Consider the following 27,542-nt stretch of genomic DNA (forward strand, 5'->3'; position numbering starts at 1 on the left):
TTAGTTATTGCAGATGCATATATGTGAATAGAACAGAATTTTTCTGTGCTCTTATTTATTCGTGTTTTCCTCACTGAGAGAGCTATCAACTATGAATACCTTTCAGGTAGTGATGACGATGTCAATAAATTTCCGGATCTCTCTCTAAGTTCGCTCAACCACGCAAGAAGAAAAAGGCATCAGCAATGGCCCTAGAACTGGCCTACGAAAATCCTTTTATCATTCCCTTTTTTCCTTATATCGAAAGACTCAACCCTTCAACTCTCCAACCCAATCAATTTCCTTCTCATCCTGCCAAAACCCACCCGCCTTCCCCTGTATATCCCCCAACGCCAGCAACACCGGCGTCCGCGCCCCCTCATCCGGCGTCTTCGTCCCATTCCCTTTCGTCATTTCCGTATTCACATAACCCGGGCAACAAGCATTGACCAGCAAGCCCTCCCTCCCACTCTCCTTGACCTGTTTCGCTAGAATCTTCGTTACGCCAATAAGTCCCGCCTTGCTAACCGCGTATCCCGCAGTTGGGAACCCCCGTTCTTTTTCTTTGCCGGCTTCGACGGCGGCGACGAAATCTTGCATGATGGCGGTGATATCGGCTTCGGATTTTGCAGCGAGAAAGCGGTTCCGGACGGGCTCAGAGTACTTGTTGAGTTTGCCGGACATGGAGGCAATGTTGATGAGGCGGCCGGTGGGTTTGAGGAGGGGCAGGAAGGCGTGGCTTGCTTCGAGGGTTTTATAGTAGTTGCAGTTTAGTGTTTTTTTCACGAGGTCGGCGTCTAGAGATTGGGAGTTAGCGAGTGTCGTTTTCATAGGCCGAGGAGAGGCGTGGACGTACTGTAGCCGTCGAGAGCGATACCGGCGTTGTTGATTACAAAGTCGATGCCATCGCTGTGGGTTTGCTTCAGGTGATCTGCAAGTATCTTGATACTGTCGCTGCTTGTGATGTCCAAGAGGTGGAATTTGATCTCTGAGAGTCCGCCATCGGCTTTGAGGGCTTTTGCTTGCTTGAGTTGCGCATCTTGCTCAAGATTCTTCACAGCTGCCTCTCCCCTGCCCTGGTCGCGTGCAGTCAAGTAAATCAAGAAAGGTCCGTTGTTGAGCGGCGACTTGGGATACTGGAGTGCAAGTTGGCGCACAATGGCTAGGCCAATGCCCTGGTAAAGTCAGTACATGTGGTTCGAGGATTCGAGATAGAAAAAGAAATCAGGTACCTTGTTTGCACCGGTGACGACTCCGACCCTGCTGTAAGACATTTTTAGTGCTGTGATTCCGTCACTAGAGAGTTGAATAACGAGAGAAAAAAGAATGCCACGCCTATGTCAAAAGAGGCCTCCCCACTCCAAGCACTATATTAATCATCGCTGGGACCACCAACGCTGTTCGGAGTTAACAAGATGAATACGTCACTAATCATGATGTGGAGACTATGCCCCAATTGCCCCGCGCACTATCCCCTTCAGCGTTAACTTGAATGTCCCATAACCCAGAAGTTCAATATCTCCTACCAGCCTTGATTCTGAGGCCATAAAACCCAACGTTGCATATGTACAAATCAATCAATGCAGGTTGAACATCCGGACCAACCCCCTCCTTCGTTTTGCTTACCAGCACAACCAACACCATGAACAGACCGCAAACCCATCTAGCACAAACACGGCAGATGAATAGTCTGATAATTACTGCATGTCTTCCCACTAGGCGCATCGCTTCCCGTCTGCAGAAACAAATCGTAGTACCCAGCATCCGCGGAGTTGCAGACCAGGAAATTCAGTTCTAGAAAAGAGCACACCTCACGTTAGCAAAAACGACCCTAACACCCAAAAGAAAGGAACCTTTGAAAAGCTTTGCCGTGTAGAGGGAGGAAGGGATTTTACTCACGTCGTCCATAGCTACTTCCTTGCGTCGTAATAATCGTATCACCCTCAAGCCCCCACGCCGTCGTGTCGCCCTTTGCGCCCCAAACCAGTGGCTTGTAACTCGTCGATGCAGTAGCGATGTTGAGAAACTGATTTGTTTTCTTGGATTGAATTGTTCCACCGATAGTAAATTCCTCGGCTGCAGATTCGGGTCCAAGAACGGGTTTTGATGCTGATATCGAACGTTAGTCAATTTCTGTTTCCAATGGATGTGAGGATATGCGTGTGTAGTAGATGGAGGGAAGTGTAGCGACAGAGCGAAGAAGGTACCTACAGTTCTTTGGGCTGGCTTGCAGATAAAGATGATAAATCGGATCGCGCACGCCGCGGATCTTGCCTACCGTCGCTGCAGCAGTAGCGACATTCTCAACAGGCGCGGCGGCAGCGCTTTGTGCGAGGAACAAAAGTGGTGCGAAAAACGTCAACATGGTGATGTGCGGTGTCGAGGGCTCAAACTACAGATAACCCATGATGGTAGAACCACGACTCTAATACTCGTTGTTCCTGGACCTGTAATCAATTTTGGCTTTGGTAGTCTCCCCGATTGCAATATCGCGGATAGATTGCGGTCGCGTCACGCGTGGGTGCATTGACTAGCAGATATTAAATACCCTTGTCGTGAAACTACCGCAAACACCGGGACAAGGAGGGGACGGCACGAAGAAACAAGACTAACAATTAAACTATGGTACTCTCATCCTTCATTTGTAGTCATAATTCCACGTTATATTCAAATATCGGGATAACAGGTACAGCCTAGATGGGACCGGATGTCGTGCAGATGGTAGAAGTATCCAGATGCGTCCTGGTGGAGAACACAAATGACAAGGACATTCTACCGTACAAGCCTGGCCAGAAACCAGGATTTCCCTCACCCACTACCGAAAATACTAGACCCCAACCCCGATACGACTTTGTATAATTGAGAAGGAACAGTCTCAACCGGCCCTCGCTCTGGTGTCATGGCAGTCTCCATCGGCACCACCTCTTCGGGACTGTTCGTAACACCCTTTGGAATTCTAGCTTTCTTCGAAGGCTTCTCGACCGATTTCGATCCCGTACTACCAAATCGATGATACTTGTGTCGGTTCGGTCGCCCAAATACCTTCTTGGGAGTTTGCAGTAGAGCAAAGCTAGATAACCCCTCACCTTCATCCTCCTCGACTGGCAGAATCTGTGCATTTTGGATGATCTCCACGATACCAGCATCATCTTCCAGCTCTTTTGCTTCCTGATGATCCGCTCGTGTCATCTTCTTCGCGCGGTTGAAGATGGCATGCTCGATCGTATTCTCAAGCACCAGCGTCTCAACAAGCACCTCCTTCGTCTGCCCTATGCGATGTGCTCGCTTGATTGCTTGCGCTTCTATATTGGGTCTGTTGATCGGATTCAAAATGAGTACAATACTCGCCGCATTCAGGTTCAACCCAAGAGCACCGCAGGCGACATCGATCATTAGGACGCGAACGTCCGGATCTTCGGTGAATAGTCGCACATACTCAGACCGCAGTGTATTGTTCAGAGTTCTAGCGTAGATCCGGTGATTGACGTACATGAGCTCAAGGCATTGTGCTATGTACCATGCTGCGTTATCGCCGTCATAGAAGATGATGATCTTCTCAGTGGCTTGATGTTGCATTACCTTGTCTAGCAAATAGCTGAGTTTAGCGGAAGTCGTGCCCACTATTTGAGTTTCATGTAGGGGCGAGCTCGTAGGTAGGTTTGCCGTTTCGTCCGCCAAAGTGAGCTTGCGCTTCTTGGAGCGAAGTGAAGATGTGGCAACTGCCACCCCTGCTGCAGTATCATGGGAACTGTTTTCTGGTTGTCTCTGGGAAGAAGACTGGCCGGCCGTTACGAGAGTCCGCTGACTTGTTGGTGATTGATGGCCATCAATTAATGACAATGGCACCCCGGCTTTGTTCGAGGGTGAGTCAGCATTTGTCTTTTTGTCGCTATCTTGAGCTCTGCCTTCCATTTCTGCCATCGCTGAGACCTTGGTTTTGGCTTCGCATCCCACAGCTTCAAGCCCGACAGCAGGGTCATGTGACAGTATGTTGCCATCAACATGGAGCTGTCCTTCGATCAGTTGTGTAATGCCGATCATTGTAGGTTCTGCTAAATCACCGAGTGCAAAGGTACTGCGTGATTCTCTGGGCCAATCTTTGACAGCCATTCCCACCTCGTGCGCGTTGCTTAGCGCTTTCCAACCCTCCGAAGTCGTCAACTTGGATACGACCTGATAGCTCTCGAGTAAGGCCCGCGAATCTTCAATAGAGCAATTTATGCCATCTTTGGCCAGGTACTTGCTGCTAGTTTCAATTGTGGCGATAACGTCGAACAAACTAAATCCAGTCCATGTGAAGTTCGATTGACGCAAATTTCTTATCAGGGCATGGCGCTCCTTGACGCTGTTCTTATGGAAAAGGTAATCCACGTCAGTCCTTTCACTCGTGATGGCATTCGCGCGGAGTACTTGAACAAAGAGATTTGCCGTCATTTTGTCATACCAGCATGGTTTGAGAAACACAACGCGATGCCGCATGGGAGGCAGAATGATGTCTCTCTCAACATCTTCTGGCCGTGTCTTCACGACTAAGCCTTCCAGTGTCCGTAAAAAGCACGATGAAAATCCAGAGTAAGTCTTTCGATATTGGTGCTCATGGCGATAGATGTGTTCTTCCCAGTCAAGTTTGCCTTCAAAGCTATCACACCAGGGACGGGCCATGAGAAAATTTGAGGCCAGAACTCCTAAAGCTTTAGCAGCCTTGAGGTTATCAGGGTCGAGATTGAACGACTTCCTTTGCTCAATAGCAAGCTTGCGCTGCAATGCGGCGTCGCTTTCGACTTCCATGGTAGCCATATCGACCTCTACGCCGACCAAGTTCTTTGCAGGTGCTGGATGTGAAAATCAGTAAGCGCAATCGGGTTTTATTTCAGTCACTTACTACCAGATACAACCCAGCGCCTTTCTGCTTCGATTTGTTTTGCGACTAGTACGGCGTTTGATAAAGAACTAGAGAACGAGTGACCCTCGTCGATGATGATCCTCAGCCAGTGAATCTTCTTCAATGGCGATTCATAGAATTTGTCGTAGTCGACACAGTTACAGTTAGGAATCCTACTGGCCCCAATGTATGGACATTTACAAGCTCGGGTTACTCCACGGACTGCTCGTCGCCCTTGATCGTCTTGTCCGTCCTGGATCTCTTGTTCAAATCGATTACGCGTAAAGAGAAGTACGTCAAACTTCATCAGCTCAGTGGGGACTGGCAACTCGCTTTGGAATTGCATGTTGTCGTCATCGTACAAATTGCTTTGTAGCTTGCTCCCGCGCTTTGTCACAGTGTCTAGAACTAGCACTTTAAGGCCACCTTGGAGCACGTGTTTTTTGATCTCTGACTGCCACTGGTGCAAAAGATTTCTCGGCACGACAACGATGGTACCGGATGATATTATCAGCTGACGGGGTGGAGGTATCCTGGTGTTTCTGTTTATCCTAGAAAGCTCAGCCGGAATTTCGTAAAATGGAATATTTCGGTCGAGCGCATTTCGATATTTCGTCATGTCTCCGGCGCCATTCGTTTCAGACTGCTCCAAAAAGCTCCGTGCAGGTACAGAATAGCGCCCAAGAATAGATGCCGCCATATCTGATAGTTTTCCTATGCGGTGGCGAACCGGAGGGGGTGGTCGGTAGGCTGCGGGTATCTTGGGTAGAGGGTATTTACTAGCCAGAATTACGGCTAGACAGATGACTGTCTTTCCTAAGCCCATAGTTTCCGCCAAAATCCCTCCTCGAGTGGTTTCGTAATACCGAGGCTCGTGCAAAAAAGATCCGTCACGGCTCCCAAAGTAGAATTTCTTGCCATCGGGTGACGAACGTACTTCTAGCCTTGGATCAAGCTGTAATTGAGGTGCTGCCTCCTTCTGCAACATTGCGCTTGCCGAACGAGCTTGGTAGGCGTACAGTCTGGTTCGTAGCCCGGGGAGTGCTTGTTCGCCATAATCTTCCCATCCTGAGACATTTGCAGATTCCAATAGATCGTTTATAGCAGCTCTTGTATACCGATCCCGAATTTCTCCTGGAACCGGCGCGGGTGATGGTAACTTATTGAACAGATAATATAGCGATGAAAGTTCAGCATCGGCCCAGGGATCGAAGTAGCGTATCTCCTTTTCGTCATGGTCACCGTACCAAGCCTTTGTCGATATGTCAATGGATTTGAGGAGATGCCGTAAGGCGGCCTTCAATTTCTTGCTGTTGCGATCAATGGAACGGCGACCCCAATCTTCTGGCATCAGATATACCCGTACTGAACTCTGAAAATGAGCAGTGCCAGGCGTAAAATTGTGAAGAAAGAGCCGTATCCAGTGTGCCTCGAGGAGCCTGGAAGCTTCGTTGCCAATGATTGCTTTCATCTCTTCTGGAAGCTCATGATATAGCAACTCCATCCACTCAGTATCCGCTTGGGATTTATGAGACGGAAAAAGAGATTCTTGAAAGTGAAGGCAGCCAAGAGCGATATAGCAATCAACATCCTGCTGCTTTGTAGCCAGACTTTGAATGAGGCCATCTTTTGATGAGGCTGAGGTAATTGACATTTGCTCAGCCACATTCGATAGTGGAGTTTTGGGCCGTGATATGGCATATGCGGGATAATCCATGGTATTTACTTGTTCGCTACTTGCGGTGCCTGATGCTGCTCGTGGCGATTCGTTAGTAGGTGGAGTACTAGTCCCGTCCCAGGAGACAAGCCTGGGAACCACGATCGATTCACTCATTTCGAATATTGATTATTAGTCAACCCAGAGGACGGAAAGCATTGAGCCTCAAAATGAGAAGATGAATTTCAGAACAGATTTTGTTGGTCGATATGACTAGTGAGAGAGTCAAGGCAACTGCGAGATGCACGGTGTGGACGTTTCGCGCTAACGCTTTTGGTTAGTGTGATTAGCTGAGCGTCTACAAGGTCTGATTCTATGAAGAAAATCTACAAACGGTAGCTTGATAAAATACTTTTCATGGCTCTGCACACTGCAGAGTACAAGCCCAAAACGCCGATACGCCATGCTAGTTCAAACAATCTACCGCATCTCCTGCTGGCCTGTGGTAGGCTTCACATTGTCGCCTTCAACCCACACGCTTTCCATTGCCTTTTCTAGAATCTGCATGCCTTCCTCGATCTGTGCTTCAGTAATCACAAGCGGAGGGACAAACCTCAGTGTATTTGTACCGCAAGTGATGATTAGAAGACCTCGTTCGCGGGCAGCTGTGACGATGGGCGTAGGGTCTGTGTCCAGTTGGAGACCGAGGATTAGTCCTTTACCCCTAACTTCCTTGATCTGACTCGGGAAGCGGATTCGTAGAGCATCAAAGTGCTTACGGAATGCTTGCTCTTTGGCGGGTATCGAGTCGAGAATCTCTGGAGAAGAAAGACGTGATAGGATATATGAAGCGACGCGCGACCCGAGAGGGTTGCCTCCGAATGTCGTGCCGTGATCACCAGTCTTGATATGGTCACACACATAGTCATTGACAATGGTGGCACCAATTGGGAAACCGTTGCCCAATGCCTTGGCGGTGGTCACAATATCAGGGTGGCATTCCTTGGGGTAGCCGCCGTGAGCCCAGAAGGTGCCTGTTCGTCCGAGGCCGCACTGGATCTCGTCGAATATAAGGACGGCACCGACTTCTGTGCAACGCTTTCGTAGTGCAACAAGGAACTCAGGCGTCGCTACGTTTACTCCTCCTTCTCCCTGGATGGGTTCAACAATGACGCCACATGTCGCGTCGGTGACCAACTCATTGACAGCATCGACATCGTTAAACTTTCCGTACCTGAAGCCGGGAATCATAGGCGAGAATGGAGTTTGATATTTCGGATTGGGTGTTGCGCTCAAACTTCCCATGGTACGGCCATGGAACGAGTTATGGAACGAAATAAACTCATGCTTGTCTTTGTTTGGAGAAATAGATTTGCCCACTTTGCGCGCGAACTTAATGGCAGCCTCGTTGGCCTCAGAGCCACTGTTGCATATGAATGTGCGGGTTGCGCTAGCAAATCCTCCGGTTGCATGGGTGAGCTGGATAAGCTGTTTCGAGAGAAGACCTGTGTGTGGGTTGTGATAAAGATTCGAAGTATGAATCAGTTGTTTAGCCTACATCAATGTCAGTTGATTTCAAGCATTCGTTAGGGTCGCATGTCTTACCTGCTCTGCAATGACTTGCGCTACGCCAGCATCGCAGTGTCCCAAAGCATTGACAGCGATACCAGAGGTAAAGTCAAGATACCTCCTGTTCTCAATGTCCCACATGTAGCATCCTTCTCCCTTTTCGAACATTGGTGGCGGGCGAACATAAGTTGGGACCATGTACGGCAGTTGCTGGTTGACTAGGCCTGCGGTCTTCGAAGTAGCAGGCGGATCGGGTGTTGGCAACGATGCATCGCGCTAGAAAGTGTAAGTAATAGAAATATCATAATCCGAGTTGATGGTAGGCTTACAGCTATTGAGTCTAAGACATCTTGTGGCAGACTTGAACCTTTCAGCCCAGCCGCTGTTGAAGCAAATCGCGCAGACGTGCCATTGATGCGCGGCGCACGCAATACAGAACAAACCCTCCTGGAAGCCATTCGTGCAGCCATTGCGAACAACAGACACTATGAGAAACAAGAAGGAGAAAGCTAGTGTGAAACAATTAGCATTGGTGTGCTTGTTGAGGCATGACTGTTCAGGCGTGACGCAACGCCCAAAATTTTGGGCTGCACATGGAATGCGGGCCGAGGTCGGACTTATCAGCTTACAGGGGATTCATAACACACGGGATATAGGCACAATTTCTGAAAATTCTTGCATCGAAGTATCACCAACGCGAACGACTGTTCGCGCAAGTCTCGTTGGTGTAGTTGGTTATCACGTGGGTCTCATATCCTCCATGCTATGACTACTCTAAGAGTAGAAATCCCAAGGCCGCCAGTTCGAGTCTGGCACGGGACAACTTCGTTTCTTTTTGCTGTTGTGATGTTGGTGATGGCACACATTCATGCATACATACGACTTTCTTTTTTGGACCGTGTCTTGGACGCGTCCGTGTCTTTCATACCGTGGGACACTTGTACGTCGTTCTCCATGATAATCTGAAGTGCAATACATGAAACGTGATGTTCAAGTCTCTATTATTTTCTACAACATACAATATCTCTCCTAGTCGCGTCGTGGAGCCTCGACAACACGATTCATATGTTGTCGTGAATGTTTTGCGATTGTCAGGGGTTCAAGCTGGCGATGACGTGGCCCATTGATGTCATCAACTAGCCAATATCTAATTTCTAATCTCATGATGTGCACTTACGCCTCAAAAGAACCATTGTGTACTTCTTCGTATCGACACTCTGTATCTTTCATTCCAGATATTATCAACGAGCATGCCTCCAGCTAAGAAACAGAAGAACTTGCGCCAGTCTGGCGTCTCCACGCAAGGTTCCCACAGCGACAGCGACAGCTCCGACTCTGCCTTTGAATCTGTGCGCCCCCGCAAAAACAATAAGCGCAAGAGCACGGAAACTGTGAGTGGTGAGAGCCACCACTCGAGCAAGCGTGTAGAACTTGAGAAATTAGCACCATATGACTATGTCTGTATTCCTCGCCCCCTCTTCGATGTCGAGGGCGAGAACTGGCTCACATGGTCAACCAATCCGTCAGCCCATGTCGACGAGGAAGATGTTTATGAGAAGCTGTACGAACCCAAATGGGAGCAGGAAAAGAACGACGGTGTCTACATGTCCCCACCCGAGAAGCATCCAGGACGCAAGTGGGTTATGATGTGGAGTGCATGGCTCAAAAGAAACTTCTTGATCCGAAAAGCCGAGTACTGTGACCCTCACAACTTTCATATGCACATTTACACCGATTGGACAAGTTGGGGTATAATTGAAATTGCGGAGAACATGGTATGTGATGTCACGTTGAACACGCGTATCAGTCGCACGCTAATCAATCTAAAGATGATCGAGTTCAACAAGGCCTATCAATCAAAAGAACCTACACGCCTCGAAGAGATGTGGGCCATCATGAGTGCTGTGGGTTTATGGCTCAATGAAGCGGATTGCGTCAGCCAACTCGTCGAGGGCGAAGGTGAAGATGTAATAATGTTCGTTGGCCTTCTTGGCTGTGCTTTACTCACGACTCTTGCGGCCGTAGAGAAGGCGGGCGAACTCAAGCCCGACTCACGTTTTATGGACCTGGCACTCGTCATCGCCTATTACCTGGAGATATCGTACGATCTTCCTGCCTACGGTGTTGAGGGTGACTGTGTAGCCTGGCGCAAGCATGCCGTAAGCTACTTTGAGAAGGGCAATCTGGATCCAGCCAAGGGCCTGTCGACGACAAAGTTACGGATTGAGAAGCTGAAGAAGGTGAACAATTACAACGAAGAACCTGATGCGCCACATTCCGTAGACAATCTCCCTGGCGAGTATGATGACAATCCCGTATTGAAATTACTCCGGGAAGAAGACAATGGAAAGGAAAATGAGCATCCAGAAGCAACGGACAAGACAGTTGGATCGTCGAACCCGAAGAGCAGTAAAGGCAAAAATACAAAGAAAGAGGATGACGTCTGGAATTGGGCCAAGGTCTTCAAGACATACAAGAAAAAAAGAGATCCAATAATGGGTGGAGAACAGTACGATATCACTAAGCTGACTCGAGCTGAACGAGCGAGGTGGGCGTTTGATCACAAAGATCCCCTTGCAGATATACCGACCAAGGATTTGAAAAACAACCTTGTAGATTTTGAGTGAGAGCCATTTACCGGATGTTTTGGTGGGAATGGATAGGAACGGCGTTGGCTCAATTCTTTGTTTGATTTGGATTTCCACATGTTGTATTATACCCTCAATTCTTTCGTAGCAAAATTCGTATTGTATATTATATTTCCAACTCCCGACTCTACTGCACACATCCTCGAGTATCCACCGGCCAGATTTCTTCAATAACTCCCTTTCGGTGCGCATAATACACATCATGCAGATTGACCGTGGGATCAATATGGCTCGGAATCATCTCCACCCTATCCCCTATCCTCAATTCACTCGCCTTTCCCTCTTCCCACTTGAGACTCCCATGCTCATCACCCAACACCCCATACTCATACCCCTGCGTCTTACACTCCGCCAGCCCGGAATCCGTCGTCAAACTCTTCAGCCCGGCATCAATCGTAATAACATTGGGCCCCTGCTTGCTCAGCACCGTGGACAAAATGGTCAAACTCTGCTTGAAATGATGCCCGCCGACCGCATTCCTGTAATCCGTATCCATGAAAAGAAACGACCCAGGCTGCACCTCCGTGATCCCAGGCACCCTCGCACAAAACTCCGCCGTCCCCGTCCCGCCCGTAGTAACAACATCAATCTTATGCCCTTCCTTCCTAAACGCCTCCGCCGTCTCAACCAGCACCTTCATACTTTCCAAACACAGCTCTTTCCTCTCCTCCAACCCATACACATGCTGCAAATGGCCCTCATACCCCTGCACCCCAATCAACTCGAGATGCCTCGTCTGCGCCACAAACGCCGCAAGTTCCTTCGCTGGCACCCCCGGCTGCACGCCCGTCCGATGAAGTCCAACATCCAAATCCACCAGCGTCTTGACTTCCTTCCCTTTAAACCCGCGTTCCGCAAGCGCATCATCGATAGCAGCAGCGCCTTGCACACTGTCTACCACAATCCTTACTTCAGGATACTTTTCCAGTAGTTCGACTAGCCGTGCAACTTTTGCAGCCCCGACGACTTCGCACGTGATAAGCAGGTCGGAGAAGCCCTTTGAGCACATTACTTCGGCTTCGGAGAGTTTGGCCACGCAGCCGCCTTTTGCACCGGCGGCGACCATTTTTTGGGCTACGATGCTGGATTTGCTGGTTTTCAGGTGTGGGCGGATGGAGACGCCGGTGGGGAGGAGTTGCGACATTAGGGTTTGGAGGTTGGATTCCATGATGTCGAGGTCGACGATCATGGAGGGGGTGTCTAGTGAGGCGATGGGGTCGCCGATTTTGGGGGCGTAGGGCATTGCTGCTGTTGGTGTGGTGGTTAGGTATATGTTGGTCCGGTTTGTCGTCAGGCTTTGGCAATGTGTGGTGTAAATGAGGGGAAGTAATTCTGTGGCAATCAATTGTTTATCCAGTTTTTTTTTTGCAAAAGGTCAATGACTTGGAGGATATATGAATTTTGATAGTATCTCAGGATATTTCAGTATTGAAGACTATATTCAAAGAGTCAGAGCGAGTATCGGACTTGGAGGTGGTGCTGACGATAAGGCATCTCCGAGGTGGAGAGGTTGCTGTTGCTGTAGCCCAAACGGGTAAGCCGGGCGTCAAAGCCACCTTCCGAACGCGATAGTAGAATTGTAGATCTTTGGGGTTCTGCTGCTGACTCGCTGTGTTCCTGAAAATCTCATCAGGTTACACTTGGATGGTTGCATGTAAACGTAACTGTCTGGAAATGGGTCTACGAGTTGAAGGCTGGTGCATAGTATGTTATGAGTACATTGTATGCAGCACGCTGCAAAGAACAAATCGAGTAGACACTAGAGGGTATCAAACTCGGTTTTCTTCAGAAAGACACCAGATTGAGTTGTATGAGGAGAGATGAAGATCCGTATTACCAATTTGTATCATGAGCACGTATTAGTCGGTGAATCTATAGCCTAGATGCAGTGATGCCAAAACACAGTAAGCGCAAGTAAGCTACTGATTCCTAATTCGCGACGAAAAAAGCGAGTCAATAGTTTCTTCTAGTTGACCAGTCCACGACTTAAACCTTGCAACCCTTGTGTCCATTCTGCTGCCACATTTTTACGCTCTTGACCTTCATCTGCCCACCATCCTTCCACGTAGGCAGCCACTGATTTCTCGCCTCCCAGAAATCGAGCTTAGCACGAGCACTCTTGTCAATCCATGGCTTACCGCACTTGCTATCTTCGAACCAGCCGTTTGTTGATCCGACACCCAGGTTGATGACGAGGTAGAAGTCCTGGTCAAAGGGCGACGTGTTGCTATTGGTGTGCGCCCACGGGTTGTCAAGACGGGTGCCGTTAGCATCGGCCAGAGGAAAGCCACCGTACTTCCAGAATGGCTCGTCGAAATGTGTGTACATGACTTGGAGAAGGCGTGTGTTGATGTACGTAAAGATGTACTTCTCAGACCACTGGATTTTGGGTTAGCGTCACCGTGCTGGAATTCAAGTGAATGATGAAACGAACCTCGACACCAAAGGTGTTGTATCCAGCTGCATACGTGGTGTGTAGTGCCTTTCGCTTGACATTGTTACGCCACCAGCCGTTGTGGTTGGAGTCGGGACCGAATTGCAGCGTACTGGAGACGATGTTGTTTCCACCCTGAGCATAGCCAGGTGCATTACCACGCGACTCCATAATATCGATCTCACCAGAGCGGGGCCAGGGACCATAGACACTGTCCTTGGGCAACATAGAGATGGATGGCCACAGCCAGTCTCCAGCGGGCAGTTTGGCAACGACCTCGACGCGTCCATACTTGATCGAAGCACCGAGCTTGGTGTTGATGCGACCGGACTTGACAGGGTTGACGATAGTACCATTTGTTGTGTTGGTAGATGCAAAGCAGTCCGTCCAGGCTGGGCCAGTACAGCCGTGACCGCGGAGATCAATGATGTGGTCCTGCATAATGAATTCCTCATTCTGGACAGTAGGCTTTATGACGAGCTCGCCATTGTCGATGAAGACGTTCTCATGTGTGTCGGTAGTCATCTCGAATTGCCCGTTACTGCATATCAAAGTCAGTCTCGAGCTGCTTCACATCCGAGTGCTGTCACCTACCCAAAACCGCCAAGCTCGACCTCCTTTGTCCAGAGACTTTCATTCCAAGAAGTGAAGTTGTCGTTGAGAATCTCGCAGTAGCCGTGCTGCGCAACGGACCTCAATCCATCCCAAATGAGTATTCCTGTTACGGCCAAGCCAAGAGCCAGACCAAGGAGGGGAAAGATTGTAACCCATATCTGCCGGGGGTGTTTCTTGTCGAGCCACGGCTGCTGAACATCTTCAGGCTTAACGCGCCGTGATCGAAAGAACTCATCCCTGTATGGGTTCTGGTAGCCGGACACGGCTGGCGAAGGGGTAGTCTCCATTGTGTACAGTGAAAAACAAAAATGTAAAGAATGGAGAGCGAGTGTGTAGGAGATGCCATAGGTATGTAGGACATATCCCTTTTATGGACATGTTCGTTTTACAATTACCAGTAGATGACGACTTGGGCGAAGCCGGAGTGCTGGAAGTTAACCTTTGAATCTCTAATCTGCTGAGTTGGTTGCTGTGGATCTATCCGAGCTGTCTTTCCAGTCTGTTCTAGCAATAAAAAGGCTGCCAGTCGGTTTAATGATATTTAGTAATTTAGTTTGCGTTGGTAAAGACTCTCACCACTACTGCATCGTCACGCTGCGGTCATGCGCTCAACATGTGCCGGTCGCTCTGTTCTCACTGGCTATTTTAGATGTTCTGTTGGTATTTATCACCCCGCGCTCTAACGCCGATAGATCCATTGGGATTGCACCATGAAGCTGGGTGGGCCAACATGACAGATATCATCCTTGTCAGCCCACTAGGTGTACCAGATTACTTTCCTAAAGTCCGTCAGTGGCTGCAGAGGTTAGTAAGACAGCTGCATAAAATTTGGTAATGGCTCTGAGATGCAAATTTAGTATCGCTACCGGAGACGTAACGAAGATTACCTCAAAAGAAATCTTTCACTGGGATATGGTTCAATAGGAAGATATGGGAATATTCAAACAGTTGATTGAGCACTGACACATACCGAGCCTCTTCGTAAGGTCGTGATTTCATCTTAGAGAAGCATATCCATTTGAAAGTATGGAGGAAGCTCTCGTAGCCGGAACTATGCGTTCGCAGCCAAACTAAGGTAGATACCCCACACAACACCCACTGAGGCTCCAAAAACAACCCTCTTATCGACAGGGATCCACAGGAAGCTAATAAGACTTATCGCTGGCCAGAACTTGTATCCGTCTTTCATCATGGACCACGTCTTGTTGATGCAATCGCTAGTAACCACATCCAAAACGTTTACGCCCGGTTTACCCTGCGCATTAACGTATGCCATATAACTCACGAACATGAGCGTATTGACAACAGCGCCAATCGTTTGATCAAGGATGAACTTGATCAAAACATTTCTTCTGCTCATGGTTGTCTTCGCAGGCTCGGATTTGGACGCGGATTTCTCGGATGAGGTAGAAGCCGGTGCTGACGGAACATTTGTAGGAAATTGGTCTTCTAGGAAGCCCTGCCAAATGATATTGGGCGGCGTGCTGAGGACGCTGAAGACGACGAATTTGAGTACGGATTGGTAATTGAGAGCGAAGGGCGTCTAGGACAAATATTAATTGCCTGGCTTTCACATGAATTGTTCCACAACAGTACGTACATCATCTTTGTAGGATGATATGGCTTGCGCGAGTACGTTGGACGTTACGCTGAGTGCTGCACCTTGCAGTGTCTGCGATATCATCGACATCTTATCGTGGAGTATGTATTCTGTTATCGTTGGAGAGGTTTTCGTTTACGTGGCTAGGAATTTGAGTTTGCGAACTCGGTAAACGAAAAAGGATATGATCTAAGTACCGCAGTGATTCCGAATGCAAGGAAAGAAACAGATTGGGGTATCGCAAGTATATCAATGTGGCCAGTAGTACAATTTCCACCGAGGCTGGAATTGTTGCAGCGATGTTTCGACCGGGCGCGTCTCGCGTAGCATGACTAGCGTCCTGACGTCAATCAAGGCCGCAGCTCCAACGCCCGCCATTTGCGCACTGTCGGTCCGGCTGAACCAGATTGGTTCCCTTGTGCCTGAGAGTATTCTACATCTGATATTCACACTGTTCAGCAATGCACCCCAGAGTTGACCAAAATGCGGGGTCGATATTGCGCCAAGCCAGTATGAGCTGACTGCAACGATCCTAGTATCGGCAGATGTCTCAAGATGTTTGTTGTCTTCTCAGACTGAGTGTGTTGGTTCAATATTGTATTCATGCCACCAACGCTAGATAGAGCGCTTCTATGGATCCTGTCGTCTTGCTACTACTACAGTTTGTCTTCTCCTTTGTGGCACTGAATGGCCAACTCTTCTCCCGGCCAGTGTTCTTCATAATTTTCGCACCCTTCGGCGCCTCAATCCAGTATTGCTTGCTGGCTACTCCTAGTTTATTCGTTCTAGTATCCAGGAAGGCTGACTTTAATCGAATGTCTTGGCTCTTCATTTGACAGCATTGATCCCGGTCTCAATCCCATGTTGGACTACCACCTTCCTAGCCAAGCAGAGACGTTTGTGTGCATGTGATGTCCGGATCCGAGGTAAAGAACTCGTAATCCGTGATGGAGTCATGTGCGTTACGAAGCCCCAGACTTATGCCGTGCCGGAAATATGTACCAGACAACAGCTAGAACTGTAAGTTCTAGGCTGTCTTGGCCCAGTTTGTTGTAGTTGATATCAGCTGTTGTATCAATTGCGTCGATTCCGCGAAGAAGAAAACCTCCATATTCAAGGCATCAATTCTTCGCGGTAGAAGTCTGCCATGCCTTCCCTAGTAACCTTTCGAAGTTGTGCGCCCGCGCGGCCCAACTCCCCGCCAGCCTTTATGGCTTCTTCCAATCCTGCAACGATAGCAGCCTCGGCGCGTTCGTGGAATACCCTTTGCCGGTCCTCGCGGTCTTCATACATTTCTGCTTCTTCGTCTCTTGCGGCACCAAATAGATTGAGGTGTGCATAGGCATTGGACCGTTCTGATAACATGTGGTGCTGGGTGTGCCAAAGTGGAAAATCGGTTGCGTTGATGTCAATGGTAGTTGCTGATTGTGTGTGTGAGAGTCCAGTGCGGAGAAATGAAGTCAACACGCTCATTTGCCTCACTTGCATTTTCGAATCAGCTTTCCCATATGACCTCCCTGTTGACCATTTGCTTGCTGCTTCACTCTGCCAACCGAGTAGGCTGAGGAAGCATTTCAACATTTTTACCCAACCACCGGCGCAACTGACTACTTCATCACCTGCGACTTGAAGCAACCATTCAAGCATATCGAGACCAAACAGACGGATTTCGGTTGCTAGATGCGTCATAGCAGCTCTTGTGTGAAGGAGCAGCTGATCTGCATGACCGGCAATATCCGTCGGTGGTAAACTCTGCAAAAGTTTGAGTAACTGCTGGCGAACGCTCTTTGTGCCATCGAGAATAAGGCGCTGAGCCGTAGGGATGATGACAGATGACGGTTGGGGTAATGGAGCTGTGGGCGGATTGCTAATGATTGCTGAGGTTAAAAACGCCAGCGATTCTTTACGCTGCGAGTCAGCCTTGTGATTGAGTAGACCTAGGTGATGGGCACATTGCGCCTCTAGAGTTGGAGCACTAGTAGAAAGAGCTTGTTGTTTCAACGCAATTGCTAATAAGTGTTAGTGGTTTTCGCAATCCCGGCTATCGCGCATCTTACACTTTGCGCGGAAACTGGTGTCTGTCGCATTTGCCGCCTTTGGTTTTGCTTTTCCAACCTTTAATTTTGGTTTCTAAAGTTTTGTTAGCTACAGTCACAAGAGTACCAGATTGATCGTCCATTACCTGGAAATCCTTCTTTTTGCTCTCCTTCTTCTTTTTCGAGCTCGCTGTCATGATGCCGTTCGCGTCGCGTCTTCTAAATTAGTTGGGTATATATTTGCTAGCAGGCGACTACGAAACAAAAGGTTCGAAAATTGGAAGCAATCTCAAATCGATTACAGCGATGATGTTGAAGCGCGCGCTCGAGTGTAAGTAGCAGGAAAATTAAAGACCCATGGATGCCGCTAGTGCGAAAGAGGCCTAAAAAGGACATGGCTTGGCAGGGTCCAGCTGCGGTCTTGTCTGCCGATGTCATTGGCAATAACCTGACCGCGACCACATCTCTTACCCCGCCTCTTTGCCCTGTTTCACTGAACATGGCCCAAAACGCGGTATTTAGTATATGTTTTCTTTTGGATTGTTGGTTGACTAACTAATGACCCAGCCAGACGAGACACTCGCATTGCTCACCCGCTTGAGCCAGAAGCCTGGTGTACAGAGCACTCTCATATTGTCGCGCGAGAATGGCAACATAATACGCACCTCTGGCCTCATCTCGAAAAGCTCGTCTGCAAACCCAAACAGCACCCTTCCAGCTTCTGGAGAATCCACGTCCGAGAGCTACGCGAACGGCAGAAAGGAGAGCGGGATTCATAGCGCGGAAGATGTCGCGAGCTCGGTGTGGTCGTTCTTGGCCGCAGCAGGAAGTCTCGTCGATGAGCTAGACAAGGAGGACGAAGTGAAGCTTTTGCGGTTGCGAACCAAGAAGAATGAATTGGTCATTGTACCGGGTATGAATATCGTACGGGTTACCATGTGCCATGTACTAATCTACAACCAGATCCCAAATTCATTCTCGTCGTTATCCATGATACCCCTCCTGCCTAGGGCCTTTGACAGACTCACTGCAAACTGGAATTGTTTTTTACACAAGCAACAAGATACCCCACTAGGTTGAATAGCGCAATAGACTGGTTCACTAATGAGCTTCGCTAATTTCGACTTGATTAACATCAACACCGTCCTTGAACCATCGATCTGGAAATGCCATTAGGGGACTGTATCGGTCGAAAATAAGCACCAGAGGACTTACCAGCTTCTTGAATATTGATGTCATTGCCGCTCATCTGCCGCTTCCGCATCTTTCCGTCCTCGGCAAAGGTCCAGTCTTCCAAACCATAGCACCGCTTCCATTTCATGCCATCATGGGAATCCTGGAACTCGTACCAGAACTGCACTGCAATCTTGTTGTCGGTAAATGCGAAAAGCTCCTTGCGCAGGCGATAGCTTTTCTCCTTCTCCCACTTCTTAGTCAAGAGGTCCTCAATAGCTGCAGTGCCTACGAGGAACGATGATCGGTTGCGCCAGACACAGTCGGGAGTGTAGGCCTGGGCGATTACCTGGGGGTTTCTAGAACAATCAGGTGGCGCAGAAGCGTAAACATGTGCCAACGTACTGGGTATTCCACAGGTCCTGGGCCTTCTTGACCTTGGCATGGGCGGTTTCTTTGGTGAATGGTGGTGCAAGAGACATGGCTCGATCAGATTGAATTACTCCAGATGATTTGTGAAGATTTCAGAGTTCGCTCTGGCTGAACTATATACTGTCTAACTTGCCGTGGTGTCGAGACATACTCTCACTCTAATGTGCCGAGCTCTTGTTTGGTATCGGCACATCGGCATTGTTGGATGCCTAGTGTGTAAAACAATGCCGCTTTGATCATTCTCAAATGATTATGTGATGGTCCCTCAGCACTCTACATACTACTAGCATCCATAGTCATGTTTGAACATAAGGCCTAAAGCATTGTCGTTGTTGTCGTTGCCTGCCGCGACCTCTGCCACGCGCTGCTGCCGATCGCGGTGGACCCCACGCCCCACTTCGATATCGATAGCAAAGGGAAGCTTCTCGAACCAAGCAACCCATCTCAGACGCTCGAGTAGCGCATACGTAGGAAAGGACAAAGATGCCGAGGCTTTGCATCAAATGACAAAGCTCCAGCATACTAGGCGCGCAGCACTCCGAAGGTCTAGGACGTTCCAATTGACAAAGCTAGCCGCCCAGAGCCGCCGTTCTATAGTAGCTTTACCCAAGCATCAAGGTAGCAGTAGCATCATCTCTGTATTAGTCCCCACCATTCCATCACCAGCTCTTCAGCTTGCTCACTCAGGTACCCGCATCACGCCCTCTCATAGGCCGAGAAGATTTGTCAAAAGCAACGCAGCGCGAAAAACCCCCGGTCGCATAACCCCAAAACGAGGCAGTTTGTAATTTGTACGCGGACGTACATATATGTAACTTGTTCAGGGTACCCGGCGGCCCCTTGGCGGCAAAGATGACGCCAGAGCTGTCGCACTTTCCGCCAGCAAAGAGCCGTATCCGCTGTGTGGTTGTCTTTTTGCCCCACTATTCTCATCTCGAGAGGGCTATACGCAAGAAGCTTCGAGGTAAGGGGTTTTCGGCCGGCCAAAGCAAGCAAAAGCGGGTGAAGCGGGCAAGGTTTGCCCCTCCTTTGCTTGGGTCCCGCACCCTTCCTGGCCAGCTAGTACTTAAGTTAGATAAAGCTCCTTGGGTTTCTTGCTCGGAGTTTTCTTTTACTTGTAATTGATTGAATCGATATATACAAAGCTTTCTTCACACTTTGGACTACCTTTCTCTCACACCTTTTACACTTTCACGTTTCACATACAACAATTGCAAAGATGGCTCCTCTCAAGGTTGGCGACAAGCTCCCCGAGGGCGTCAAGTTCGAGTATGTGCTTCCCTTCGTCTAGTACTCTCAAATGGGCACTCGGTGCTTGCTTGCTTCACAAGATAAATACTGATCTTCTCTACAGATGGGCCCCCATCACCGACAGCGACCCCACTGCATGCGGCCGTCCTCAAGAATACGACGCAAGCAAGGAGTGGGCTGACAAGAAAGTCGTCGTCTTCTCCGTTCCCGGTGCCTTCACTCCCGGCTGCCAGGCGTATCACCTGCCACCCTACATTGCCAAGGCCAAGGAGTTCAAGGACAAGGGCGTCGACATCATCGCGACGATTGCGTCCAACGATGCGTGGGTCATGAATGCGTGGGGCAAGGTCAACGGCGTAAAGGGCGACGAGGTCCTATTTCTGAGTGACACCAAGACCTTTTTCAGCAAGAACTACGGTTGGGATGCTGGCATGGGTGACCGCAACGGTCGCTGGGCTATGGTTTTCGACCATGGCAAGGTCATCTATGCTGAGAACGAGAAGAGCCCTGGTGAGGTTTCGGTAAGTTGCTCTGCATCCGGATTGATTCGGATTGTGCAAGTCTAACAATGTGCAGGTCTCTGGTGCTGATGCCGTCCTTGCCAAGTTGTAAGCATTGACAGCGAGTAGCAAGCGTCTCGAGAAGTCGCTGCAAACTTACGATACACCTAGTCAACGTCGCAGAGACGAATGAATGGAATGAAGAACAAATCACCATGTCAATTCCAATGCGTATGTGATGCCCGGCTCGGACCGCGGAGCCTATTAGACCATATTGTGTAGACATATTCGAGACGTCGCTGTGCACGTCATGTGCGGCAAGGTGATTCAAGTTCGTGTTTGTATTCATTGCTGGTCGAATGCTCAGCTTGGATCCCAACTTTTCCATGCCCACGCTTGCTTGCAAGCCAACGAATTGGGCCCTCGACCATAGTCCGTCTCGCATGGCTGCTTCTGTTCCGACATCCGTAATGACGTGATATATACAAACGCCATCCTGGCACGCTCAATCAAACTAGTTGTGTTGTTAGCCAAGAGTTCGTGATCGACAGCGGGGCAAGACGTACAGGAGTAAGGAAAGATTCGGCAACGAAACGTGCTCGTGCGTTCAACTGGGCAATGTTAGCTCATGCCACCCATAGATTGTCAGCGGTGCCTTACGAAGAGCTTCATTTCAGAAATCTCCTTGTCGACCTCCTCCATGAACTGGATAATAAAGTCAACCAGCTTGTGCTTCAGCATCTCCTCAGTGTGAGCGTTGGTGATCAGGAACGAGATGTCGTAGCCCTTGACTGGCTTCCTCCGCAGAATGTAAAACGACTCGGCTCTTTGGGTCAAGAACCGTGTGAACTTGTGGACCAGAATGTGCTCAATTTCATCTGCCTGCTTGATCTTGATGCTTATTCGCACACTGTTGATACTGGGCTCAATGTATACGCGCTCATTCTCGTTTCTCGATACGGTGAGGGGGTTTAGGATGACCTCGGGGGAGCTTGCAGCCTCAATCTCAGGAACATTGTGACGCTCCGAGGCTTGCGAGGCAAAGTTGGAGAGGGAGAGGGCGGCCGTGAGGGACGAGCGCACGCACTGGAGGTATGGGCGGAGAGATTGGGACTGGCGGACGTTAGCAATGCCCAAGTAGTCGGGCAGCAGAGGAACTCATAAAGACATACCATTGTGAGGCGAGCTCGGCACCAGCTCTGTGTTCAGATGTCAGGACTGCAGTCAAGGGAAGAAGGCGGGCTATGACATGCCAGCACTGGGAGTTGGCGCTGCCTGCAGGTGGTTGTTAGTGGGGCTGGAGCTCCGGGCGGCGGCTGAGCTTGGCGCGGCACCTCTTCCTCATGATTCGGCCGTCGACCATTACATGTCGCCCCACGATTGCATTATAAGTCTTTCTTTCGCCTCCGCCCCCGAGACCCCATACACATTCTTTGCACAGTAGTCGAGTAGACATCATGGCGTCTATACCAGGTATGTGGTGATATACCGTCACTTTTGGATCGTTTGCGTACTGACTTGAATGTTTGTAGTAATCGTAAAGCATCAGGGCAAGAAGCACGAGGTCGAAGTGGATACCACATCCAACGGCGAAACATTCAAGTACCAGCTATTCTCTATCACCGGAGTTGAGCCAGAGCGCCAGAAAGTCATTGTCAAGGGTGGACAGCTCAAAGATGACACCGATATGTCCAAACTGGGCCTCAAGCCCGGCCAGACTCTGATGATGATGGGAACGCCTTCGGGCACCGGAGTCGTCATTGAGAAGCCCAAGGTCCCCACCAAGTTCTTGGAGGACATGGACGAGGCAGAAGCCGCGCAGCTCGAAGGCGCCACACCTGCCGGTCTTCAAAACTTGGGCAACACTTGTTATATGAACTCTACACTACAGACGCTCCGGTCCATCCCAGAACTTCAGGAAGAGCTTCTGCGGTATTCCGCAAGGTATGGATTCCCCCCGAATACTTGTTTGCGCTATACTGATTACATACAGCAATGACGCCGGTTCATCCAGCTCCGCGCAGCAACTCAGCCAGTTCGGCCTCGGTGGTCTCGGTGCCTCGACTGACCTCACGAGCTCCCTCCGCGATCTGTTCAAGCAAATGTCCGAGACACAGCAAGGGTTCCCTCCGCTCATGTTCCTCAACGCGCTCAGAACGGCCTTCCCCCAGTTCGCACAAAAAGCAAAAGATGGTCATGGCTACGCACAGCAGGATGCCGAAGAAGCTTGGTCACAGATAGTATCGCAACTACGACAAAAGCTCAAGGTCGCCGAAAAGGATGCGTCAGGTGCGGATAAGCAGACCATGTCTTGGATTGACAAGTATATGTCGGGAAGGTTCGAGTCGGTCATGGAGTGCGACGAGCCTGCAGCAAAAGAGGGTGGCGAGGAGGCAGTTCACAGCGAGGATCTATTCTTCAAGCTCAACTGCCACATCAATGTCGAGACGAACCATCTCCGAGATGGCCTCGCCGCTGGTCTGAAAGAGAAGATTGAGAAGCGATCAGAAGTTCTAGGACGAAATGCCATGTACACGAAGACTTCCAAGATTGCACGCCTGCCCAAGCACCTTCCAGTCCACTTTGTACGCTTTGACTGGCGACGAGACACCAACAAGAAGGCAAAGATCATGCGCAAGGTCACCTTCCCAGAAGAGCTGGACGCATTAGAGTTCTGTACCGACGAACTGAGGAAGGCTCTTGTTCCCATACGTGATAAGATTCGCGATGTCCGCAAGGAGGAGGAGGATCTCGAGCGCGCCCGCAAGCGACAAAAGCGTATGAGGGCTGGTGAAGAGAACGATACTGAACCCACCGCCTCTAAGGAACCTCTGCAGAAGAAGAAGGAGGCCGCAGAAAAGAAGGAGGAAGCCAGCAAGCCTGAGGATGCTAAGATGGAGGATGTCGAGTACAAGACCGATGCTCAAGTCGAAGCCGAGCGTATCGCATCGATCGTGGCTGCCAAGAAGGAGCTCCTCGCACTTGTGGATCCCAAAATGGCCGCTGATGAAGGAGCCAACCAGACGGGTCTCTACGAGTTGAGAGGTGTCATCACCCACCAGGGCGCCAGTGCTGACAGTGGTCACTACACATCCTTTGTTAAGAAGCAGGGAGCCAAGGATCCAGTCACTGGAAAGCGAAAGGAGGAAGACGGCAAGTGGTGGTGGTTCAATGACGAGAAGGTTTCCGAAGTTGATTCTGAAAGAATACAAACTCTCTCTGGTGGAGGTAAGTGTTTCCGCCATTTGGTATGATCCGTGACTGACATTGGCATAGGACAAAGCCATTCGGCTCTTATCCTCCTCTACCGCGCGGTCCCCCTGCCAGTCATTGAGGAGGATGTGCAGATGGGTGACGCATAGAATCAATCAACGACTGACTCCATAGATGGCGTTTAGGATGCCATTGTCGCTATATGGCAAAGTAGAAGCGCGGGCTAAGCGAAGGACGACGCATGACACTGGCGTTGACCTAGCTGAAAGCGCTATGAGAGATACTCTTTGAACTATGAGTAATGAGGGCACGACTTCTAGACTTGCATTAATAGATATTGTCCGATCGTTCTTGTTTATGCCCTCGCGTCCAATTCACTCCGCGTCGTAAAAACGCGTCGACGTGTTGCCAAGCTTCACGACGCCCGCATCCAGCACTTCTGTGTTCTTTCCGCAACAATCTCCTAGACTTTCTTTCAAGCCTTCCTATCTGCAGTTTACCTTTTCCTTCTTTACTGTATCATACTATCGCCGCAGTCTTTCGTTTCACGTCTTAACCGCCACCATCATGTTTTACAGTCACGAAAGTAGGCTTCCTTTCAGGACTCTAGCCCAGAGACTCAACTGACTTTTATAGTTCTTACGTCACGTAAATATGGTGTGGCGACTGTGTGGTTAGTCATGATAGCTGTCAGTTACTCCTTCCCTCGACTGACAGAAACGGCAGGCTCGTTGCAACCCTAGGTGCCAAATCAAGCCTGAAGCGCATCAACCGCAAGCAAATTCTCGACGTCGATGTATCCAAAGCATGCCAAACCATCATCGATCCAGTAGCTCCTCTGGCTTTACGTTTACAGGGAAACTTGTTGTAAGTCACTCTGCTCACCGGGCAGCATACGCAGCACTGTTAACACGTGCAGATATGGACTATCGCGAGTGTATCTACAGCAGTGCGGATATATTCTTTCTGACGCACAGAATGCTCAACTTGCTCTGAGAATGGCCTTACGGACAGTTCAAAATACCGAGCTTGATCCAACTGCCGGCAAAGCCAAGTAGGATATCATCATCCGCCCCTTTCCGGAACAGTCAGTTAATAGATATACTTAGTCCAGAGCAACTCATGCTACAAGATGATCCCTCGTTCCTCCCCGATTTTGCTCCTCCTCCACCAGAACTACTCACTGATCTAGACTGCAACTTCAACCTCGACATAACACACTCCGGCAAGTCACAGTCTTTGACACCGTTTGGCTCTCAGCTATATTCATCTTCTCCTCATGTTGGGACTGCAGGTGGTCTTGTTCTCCCTACTTCTTCCCCTGTAACTCCAGGCGGATTTAGATTCGAAGGCGACTATGGAACAGGCAGCATTGGTTACCACAGTGCCATGCTTGGAGCTGGCGACACAATCGAAATCGGAGACCCAGATTTTGAATTTGGGGATGATGGCGAGATCATTCAGCCGTCGCCAAGTACTGTGTCGCTCAGAACCCCGGCCACGCCTGCACGTGCGCCCAGGTCTGGGGATGCTGGTCAGAATGATAAGGTGAGAAAGGAACCTCTACAGGGACAACAGGCTCTTGATCAGGTGAGTTATTTAGTGATCATTTATATTTCTCTGCACTGTCTAGTCAGTCGTTTCTTTCACCTGGGTTGTGGTTGTGGCTTTGCGACAAGTCGTCCACGTTCCCAGGACATTCAGCTCGTTGACGCAAATACTTCACCTGACCTGTGGAAGCATGCCCCAAACACTGCCTTCTTATTCTCTTTTCTCTCATTTGTCTCATTGTTTACTTGTCTTACTTTCTATGTCTACATACAACCCAAAACACATACCATGGGTGCTAATATATATCAGTTGCCAGACGATGAGATGCATATTGCGCTTCCCGGCGAAGAAGACGTTCTTCCCGAAGGCGGCAATTATTTCTCAAGTGGCGCGCTACAGTCTCAAGAGTCTTCAGAAGTGGTAGAATCATCGGAAACCTTGACCGCTCCCATGCGCCGACGTCGAGTTCCACGCGCCATTCCTGCAGATACAGCAACGGAACTTCGTAATAAGGACCTGATAGACTGGGGCGCGAACTATCTCAAGAACATGAAGGCTGCCACTCAACAGAAGATTCATAATCGTGCTCTGACACAAGCAAAGAAAAATGCTGAGCATTATGTATGGGGGTCTGGACTAGGTGGTATTGGCCATCGTATTCCTAGACGCGAAGGTTATAGTCCATTCGAAATGTTCATGGGTGACAAACTCTTCGAGACTATCACTGGCATGAGTCGCAAAGTAACCGGACGAAAGCATGATCGCGATAGCGGCATTGACGATGCTACGCAAGAACAGGCCCGTCGTGTACGCCAGAAGAGTGGTGAGCCTGAAGCTGCTCGAGCTGCCGATGACGAAGGATTCTCTATGCCTCTCGGAGACGACGAAGCTGCAGTTGAACTGCCTCGTGAAGCAGCCCCTGCTCTCGATGATCAACACATCTTTTCTGCAATGCCATGGAACATGAGTGCTTCTGCTAGAAGTTCGTCAGCCATTCCTCGCAGTAGGCGTATCGGCATGACTGGCTCAGCCGATCACGGAAGACATGGAAGTCGCCTGGTATCCGCCTCTCCACTGCATGGACGAGGTCAGTCTATTCCGTTTGATTTGAATAATCTCACAAGCGACGCAGATTTTGCGGGCGATGGATTTGGACTTCCAGGACTCAGCTCAGATTTTCCTGAGGTAGCAGCTCTTCCAAATACCGACTCACAGCTACCTAAAGTACTTTCCATCGAAGGCGAAAACTTCATCACCTACATACGCGAGAAGATGAAAGAGAAGCGAGATCGCGAGCAGATAGAGACAGGCGTTGCGACCGATGCTGAGGAAATTACCTTTGAAGAGCTACTTCCGCCTGCGGAGAATACAAAAATGGTTGCTTGCCACGGTCTCATGATGGTTCTCACACTAGGCACAAGAGATATGCTCGACATACAGCAGTCAGAGCACCTCGGTGACATCCATCTTCGCTTGTCTGAGAAAGCCAGGGTGCTGGAAATCATTGAGATTAGCGATGGCGAAGAGTCTGATAGGGACATGGAAGAGGAAGAAGATGAGGAGTTGGAAGTACCCATCATAACGGACCCGCGATACATGGCTGATGAAATTGGAGAAGGTGAGGAAATGGCAGACCCATCGCCTGTCGAGGACGAAGGACATTTCCACAACATGTTTTCGCGCCACACAGGATGAGACTTTTCCAACAGTCATGTGCTAATGATTGGGTGACATGGCTGGTCTTACGAATATAACGAGGTGGAGTGATGTGCTGGGAACAAAAGGAACGGGATCTTATGTAATAATAAAAGTTCGGGTTATACATAAGTCCATTCACCCATCTCTCGCTTCCTCATTTACGTGTTCTGGTCTTGAGTTACGTATCTCGCGACGCGATCTACTTCTAACTCTTTCGCCTTTTGTGCAGAAAATATACATTTTCTCGACCTTTCACATACACAAAATCATCTTTTGAACTCTAGACATGAAGTATCGATGGAAC

The 27,542-nt window shown here is 49.4% G+C and overlaps 16 protein-coding genes across 16 annotated transcripts; 5 read left to right on the forward strand and 11 right to left on the reverse strand.

The window, feature by feature from the left end:
- Positions 1-249: 249 nt before the first annotated feature.
- On the reverse strand, positions 250-1,253 carry COCCADRAFT_31994 (uncharacterized protein; the record flags this gene model as incomplete). Its single annotated transcript, XM_007708515.1, has 3 exons — positions 250-776; positions 836-1,154; positions 1,212-1,253. The coding sequence occupies 3 exons, from the start codon at positions 1,251-1,253 to the stop codon at positions 250-252; spliced, it is 888 nt and encodes a 295-aa protein (XP_007706705.1).
- Positions 1,254-1,642: 389 nt separating this feature from the next.
- On the reverse strand, positions 1,643-2,344 carry COCCADRAFT_21688 (uncharacterized protein; the record flags this gene model as incomplete). Its single annotated transcript, XM_007708482.1, has 3 exons — positions 1,643-1,773; positions 1,879-2,088; positions 2,191-2,344. 3 exons carry the CDS (start codon positions 2,342-2,344, stop codon positions 1,643-1,645), a joined length of 495 nt encoding a protein of 164 aa, XP_007706672.1.
- A 443-nt stretch (positions 2,345-2,787) lies between these two features.
- COCCADRAFT_21689 (uncharacterized protein) lies at positions 2,788-6,695 on the reverse strand (the record flags this gene model as incomplete). The annotated part of the gene is made up of 2 exons (XM_007708483.1): positions 2,788-4,811; positions 4,862-6,695. The coding sequence occupies 2 exons, from the start codon at positions 6,693-6,695 to the stop codon at positions 2,788-2,790; spliced, it is 3,858 nt and encodes a 1,285-aa protein (XP_007706673.1).
- A 303-nt stretch (positions 6,696-6,998) lies between these two features.
- Positions 6,999-8,557, reverse strand: COCCADRAFT_369 (uncharacterized protein; the record flags this gene model as incomplete). Its single annotated transcript, XM_007708451.1, has 3 exons — positions 6,999-8,072; positions 8,124-8,363; positions 8,417-8,557. 3 exons carry the CDS (start codon positions 8,555-8,557, stop codon positions 6,999-7,001), a joined length of 1,455 nt encoding a protein of 484 aa, XP_007706641.1.
- Positions 8,558-8,861: 304 nt separating this feature from the next.
- On the reverse strand, positions 8,862-9,065 carry COCCADRAFT_81813 (uncharacterized protein; the record flags this gene model as incomplete). The annotated part of the gene is made up of 1 exon (XM_007708569.1): positions 8,862-9,065. One exon carries the CDS (start codon positions 9,063-9,065, stop codon positions 8,862-8,864), a length of 204 nt encoding a protein of 67 aa, XP_007706759.1.
- Positions 9,066-9,337: 272 nt separating this feature from the next.
- Positions 9,338-10,714, forward strand: COCCADRAFT_81479 (uncharacterized protein; the record flags this gene model as incomplete). Its single annotated transcript, XM_007708570.1, has 2 exons — positions 9,338-9,862; positions 9,917-10,714. The coding sequence occupies 2 exons, from the start codon at positions 9,338-9,340 to the stop codon at positions 10,712-10,714; spliced, it is 1,323 nt and encodes a 440-aa protein (XP_007706760.1).
- A 148-nt stretch (positions 10,715-10,862) lies between these two features.
- Positions 10,863-11,978, reverse strand: COCCADRAFT_371 (uncharacterized protein; the record flags this gene model as incomplete). The annotated part of the gene is made up of 1 exon (XM_007708452.1): positions 10,863-11,978. The coding sequence occupies one exon, from the start codon at positions 11,976-11,978 to the stop codon at positions 10,863-10,865; it is 1,116 nt and encodes a 371-aa protein (XP_007706642.1).
- Positions 11,979-12,721: 743 nt separating this feature from the next.
- Positions 12,722-14,071, reverse strand: COCCADRAFT_32000 (glycoside hydrolase family 16 protein; the record flags this gene model as incomplete). The annotated part of the gene is made up of 3 exons (XM_007708516.1): positions 12,722-13,114; positions 13,170-13,710; positions 13,764-14,071. 3 exons carry the CDS (start codon positions 14,069-14,071, stop codon positions 12,722-12,724), a joined length of 1,242 nt encoding a protein of 413 aa, XP_007706706.1.
- A 764-nt stretch (positions 14,072-14,835) lies between these two features.
- COCCADRAFT_32001 (uncharacterized protein) lies at positions 14,836-15,474 on the reverse strand (the record flags this gene model as incomplete). The annotated part of the gene is made up of 2 exons (XM_007708517.1): positions 14,836-15,327; positions 15,385-15,474. The coding sequence occupies 2 exons, from the start codon at positions 15,472-15,474 to the stop codon at positions 14,836-14,838; spliced, it is 582 nt and encodes a 193-aa protein (XP_007706707.1).
- Positions 15,475-16,497: 1,023 nt separating this feature from the next.
- On the reverse strand, positions 16,498-17,617 carry COCCADRAFT_81573 (uncharacterized protein; the record flags this gene model as incomplete). The annotated part of the gene is made up of 3 exons (XM_007708571.1): positions 16,498-17,393; positions 17,442-17,499; positions 17,567-17,617. The coding sequence occupies 3 exons, from the start codon at positions 17,615-17,617 to the stop codon at positions 16,498-16,500; spliced, it is 1,005 nt and encodes a 334-aa protein (XP_007706761.1).
- A 302-nt stretch (positions 17,618-17,919) lies between these two features.
- On the forward strand, positions 17,920-18,430 carry COCCADRAFT_32003 (uncharacterized protein; the record flags this gene model as incomplete). The annotated part of the gene is made up of 3 exons (XM_007708518.1): positions 17,920-17,934; positions 17,988-18,333; positions 18,384-18,430. The coding sequence occupies 3 exons, from the start codon at positions 17,920-17,922 to the stop codon at positions 18,428-18,430; spliced, it is 408 nt and encodes a 135-aa protein (XP_007706708.1).
- A 91-nt stretch (positions 18,431-18,521) lies between these two features.
- COCCADRAFT_81476 (uncharacterized protein) lies at positions 18,522-19,075 on the reverse strand (the record flags this gene model as incomplete). The annotated part of the gene is made up of 3 exons (XM_007708572.1): positions 18,522-18,580; positions 18,636-18,952; positions 18,999-19,075. 3 exons carry the CDS (start codon positions 19,073-19,075, stop codon positions 18,522-18,524), a joined length of 453 nt encoding a protein of 150 aa, XP_007706762.1.
- A 1,169-nt stretch (positions 19,076-20,244) lies between these two features.
- Positions 20,245-20,888, forward strand: COCCADRAFT_32005 (uncharacterized protein; the record flags this gene model as incomplete). The annotated part of the gene is made up of 3 exons (XM_007708519.1): positions 20,245-20,294; positions 20,380-20,797; positions 20,853-20,888. The coding sequence occupies 3 exons, from the start codon at positions 20,245-20,247 to the stop codon at positions 20,886-20,888; spliced, it is 504 nt and encodes a 167-aa protein (XP_007706709.1).
- Positions 20,889-21,281: 393 nt separating this feature from the next.
- COCCADRAFT_21698 (uncharacterized protein) lies at positions 21,282-21,951 on the reverse strand (the record flags this gene model as incomplete). Its single annotated transcript, XM_007708484.1, has 4 exons — positions 21,282-21,290; positions 21,343-21,387; positions 21,437-21,889; positions 21,949-21,951. 4 exons carry the CDS (start codon positions 21,949-21,951, stop codon positions 21,282-21,284), a joined length of 510 nt encoding a protein of 169 aa, XP_007706674.1.
- Positions 21,952-22,233: 282 nt separating this feature from the next.
- On the forward strand, positions 22,234-24,138 carry COCCADRAFT_32006 (uncharacterized protein; the record flags this gene model as incomplete). The annotated part of the gene is made up of 4 exons (XM_007708520.1): positions 22,234-22,249; positions 22,309-22,720; positions 22,770-24,004; positions 24,053-24,138. 4 exons carry the CDS (start codon positions 22,234-22,236, stop codon positions 24,136-24,138), a joined length of 1,749 nt encoding a protein of 582 aa, XP_007706710.1.
- Positions 24,139-24,556: 418 nt separating this feature from the next.
- Positions 24,557-27,235, forward strand: COCCADRAFT_81536 (uncharacterized protein; the record flags this gene model as incomplete). Its single annotated transcript, XM_007708573.1, has 6 exons — positions 24,557-24,575; positions 24,626-24,662; positions 24,716-24,856; positions 24,909-25,043; positions 25,099-25,579; positions 25,850-27,235. The coding sequence occupies 6 exons, from the start codon at positions 24,557-24,559 to the stop codon at positions 27,233-27,235; spliced, it is 2,199 nt and encodes a 732-aa protein (XP_007706763.1).
- Positions 27,236-27,542: the final 307 nt, after the last annotated feature.

This window comes from Bipolaris zeicola (assembly GCF_000523435.1).
Source record: "Bipolaris zeicola 26-R-13 unplaced genomic scaffold scaffold_2, whole genome shotgun sequence".
Taxonomy (NCBI): Eukaryota; Fungi; Ascomycota; class Dothideomycetes; order Pleosporales; family Pleosporaceae; genus Bipolaris; species Bipolaris zeicola.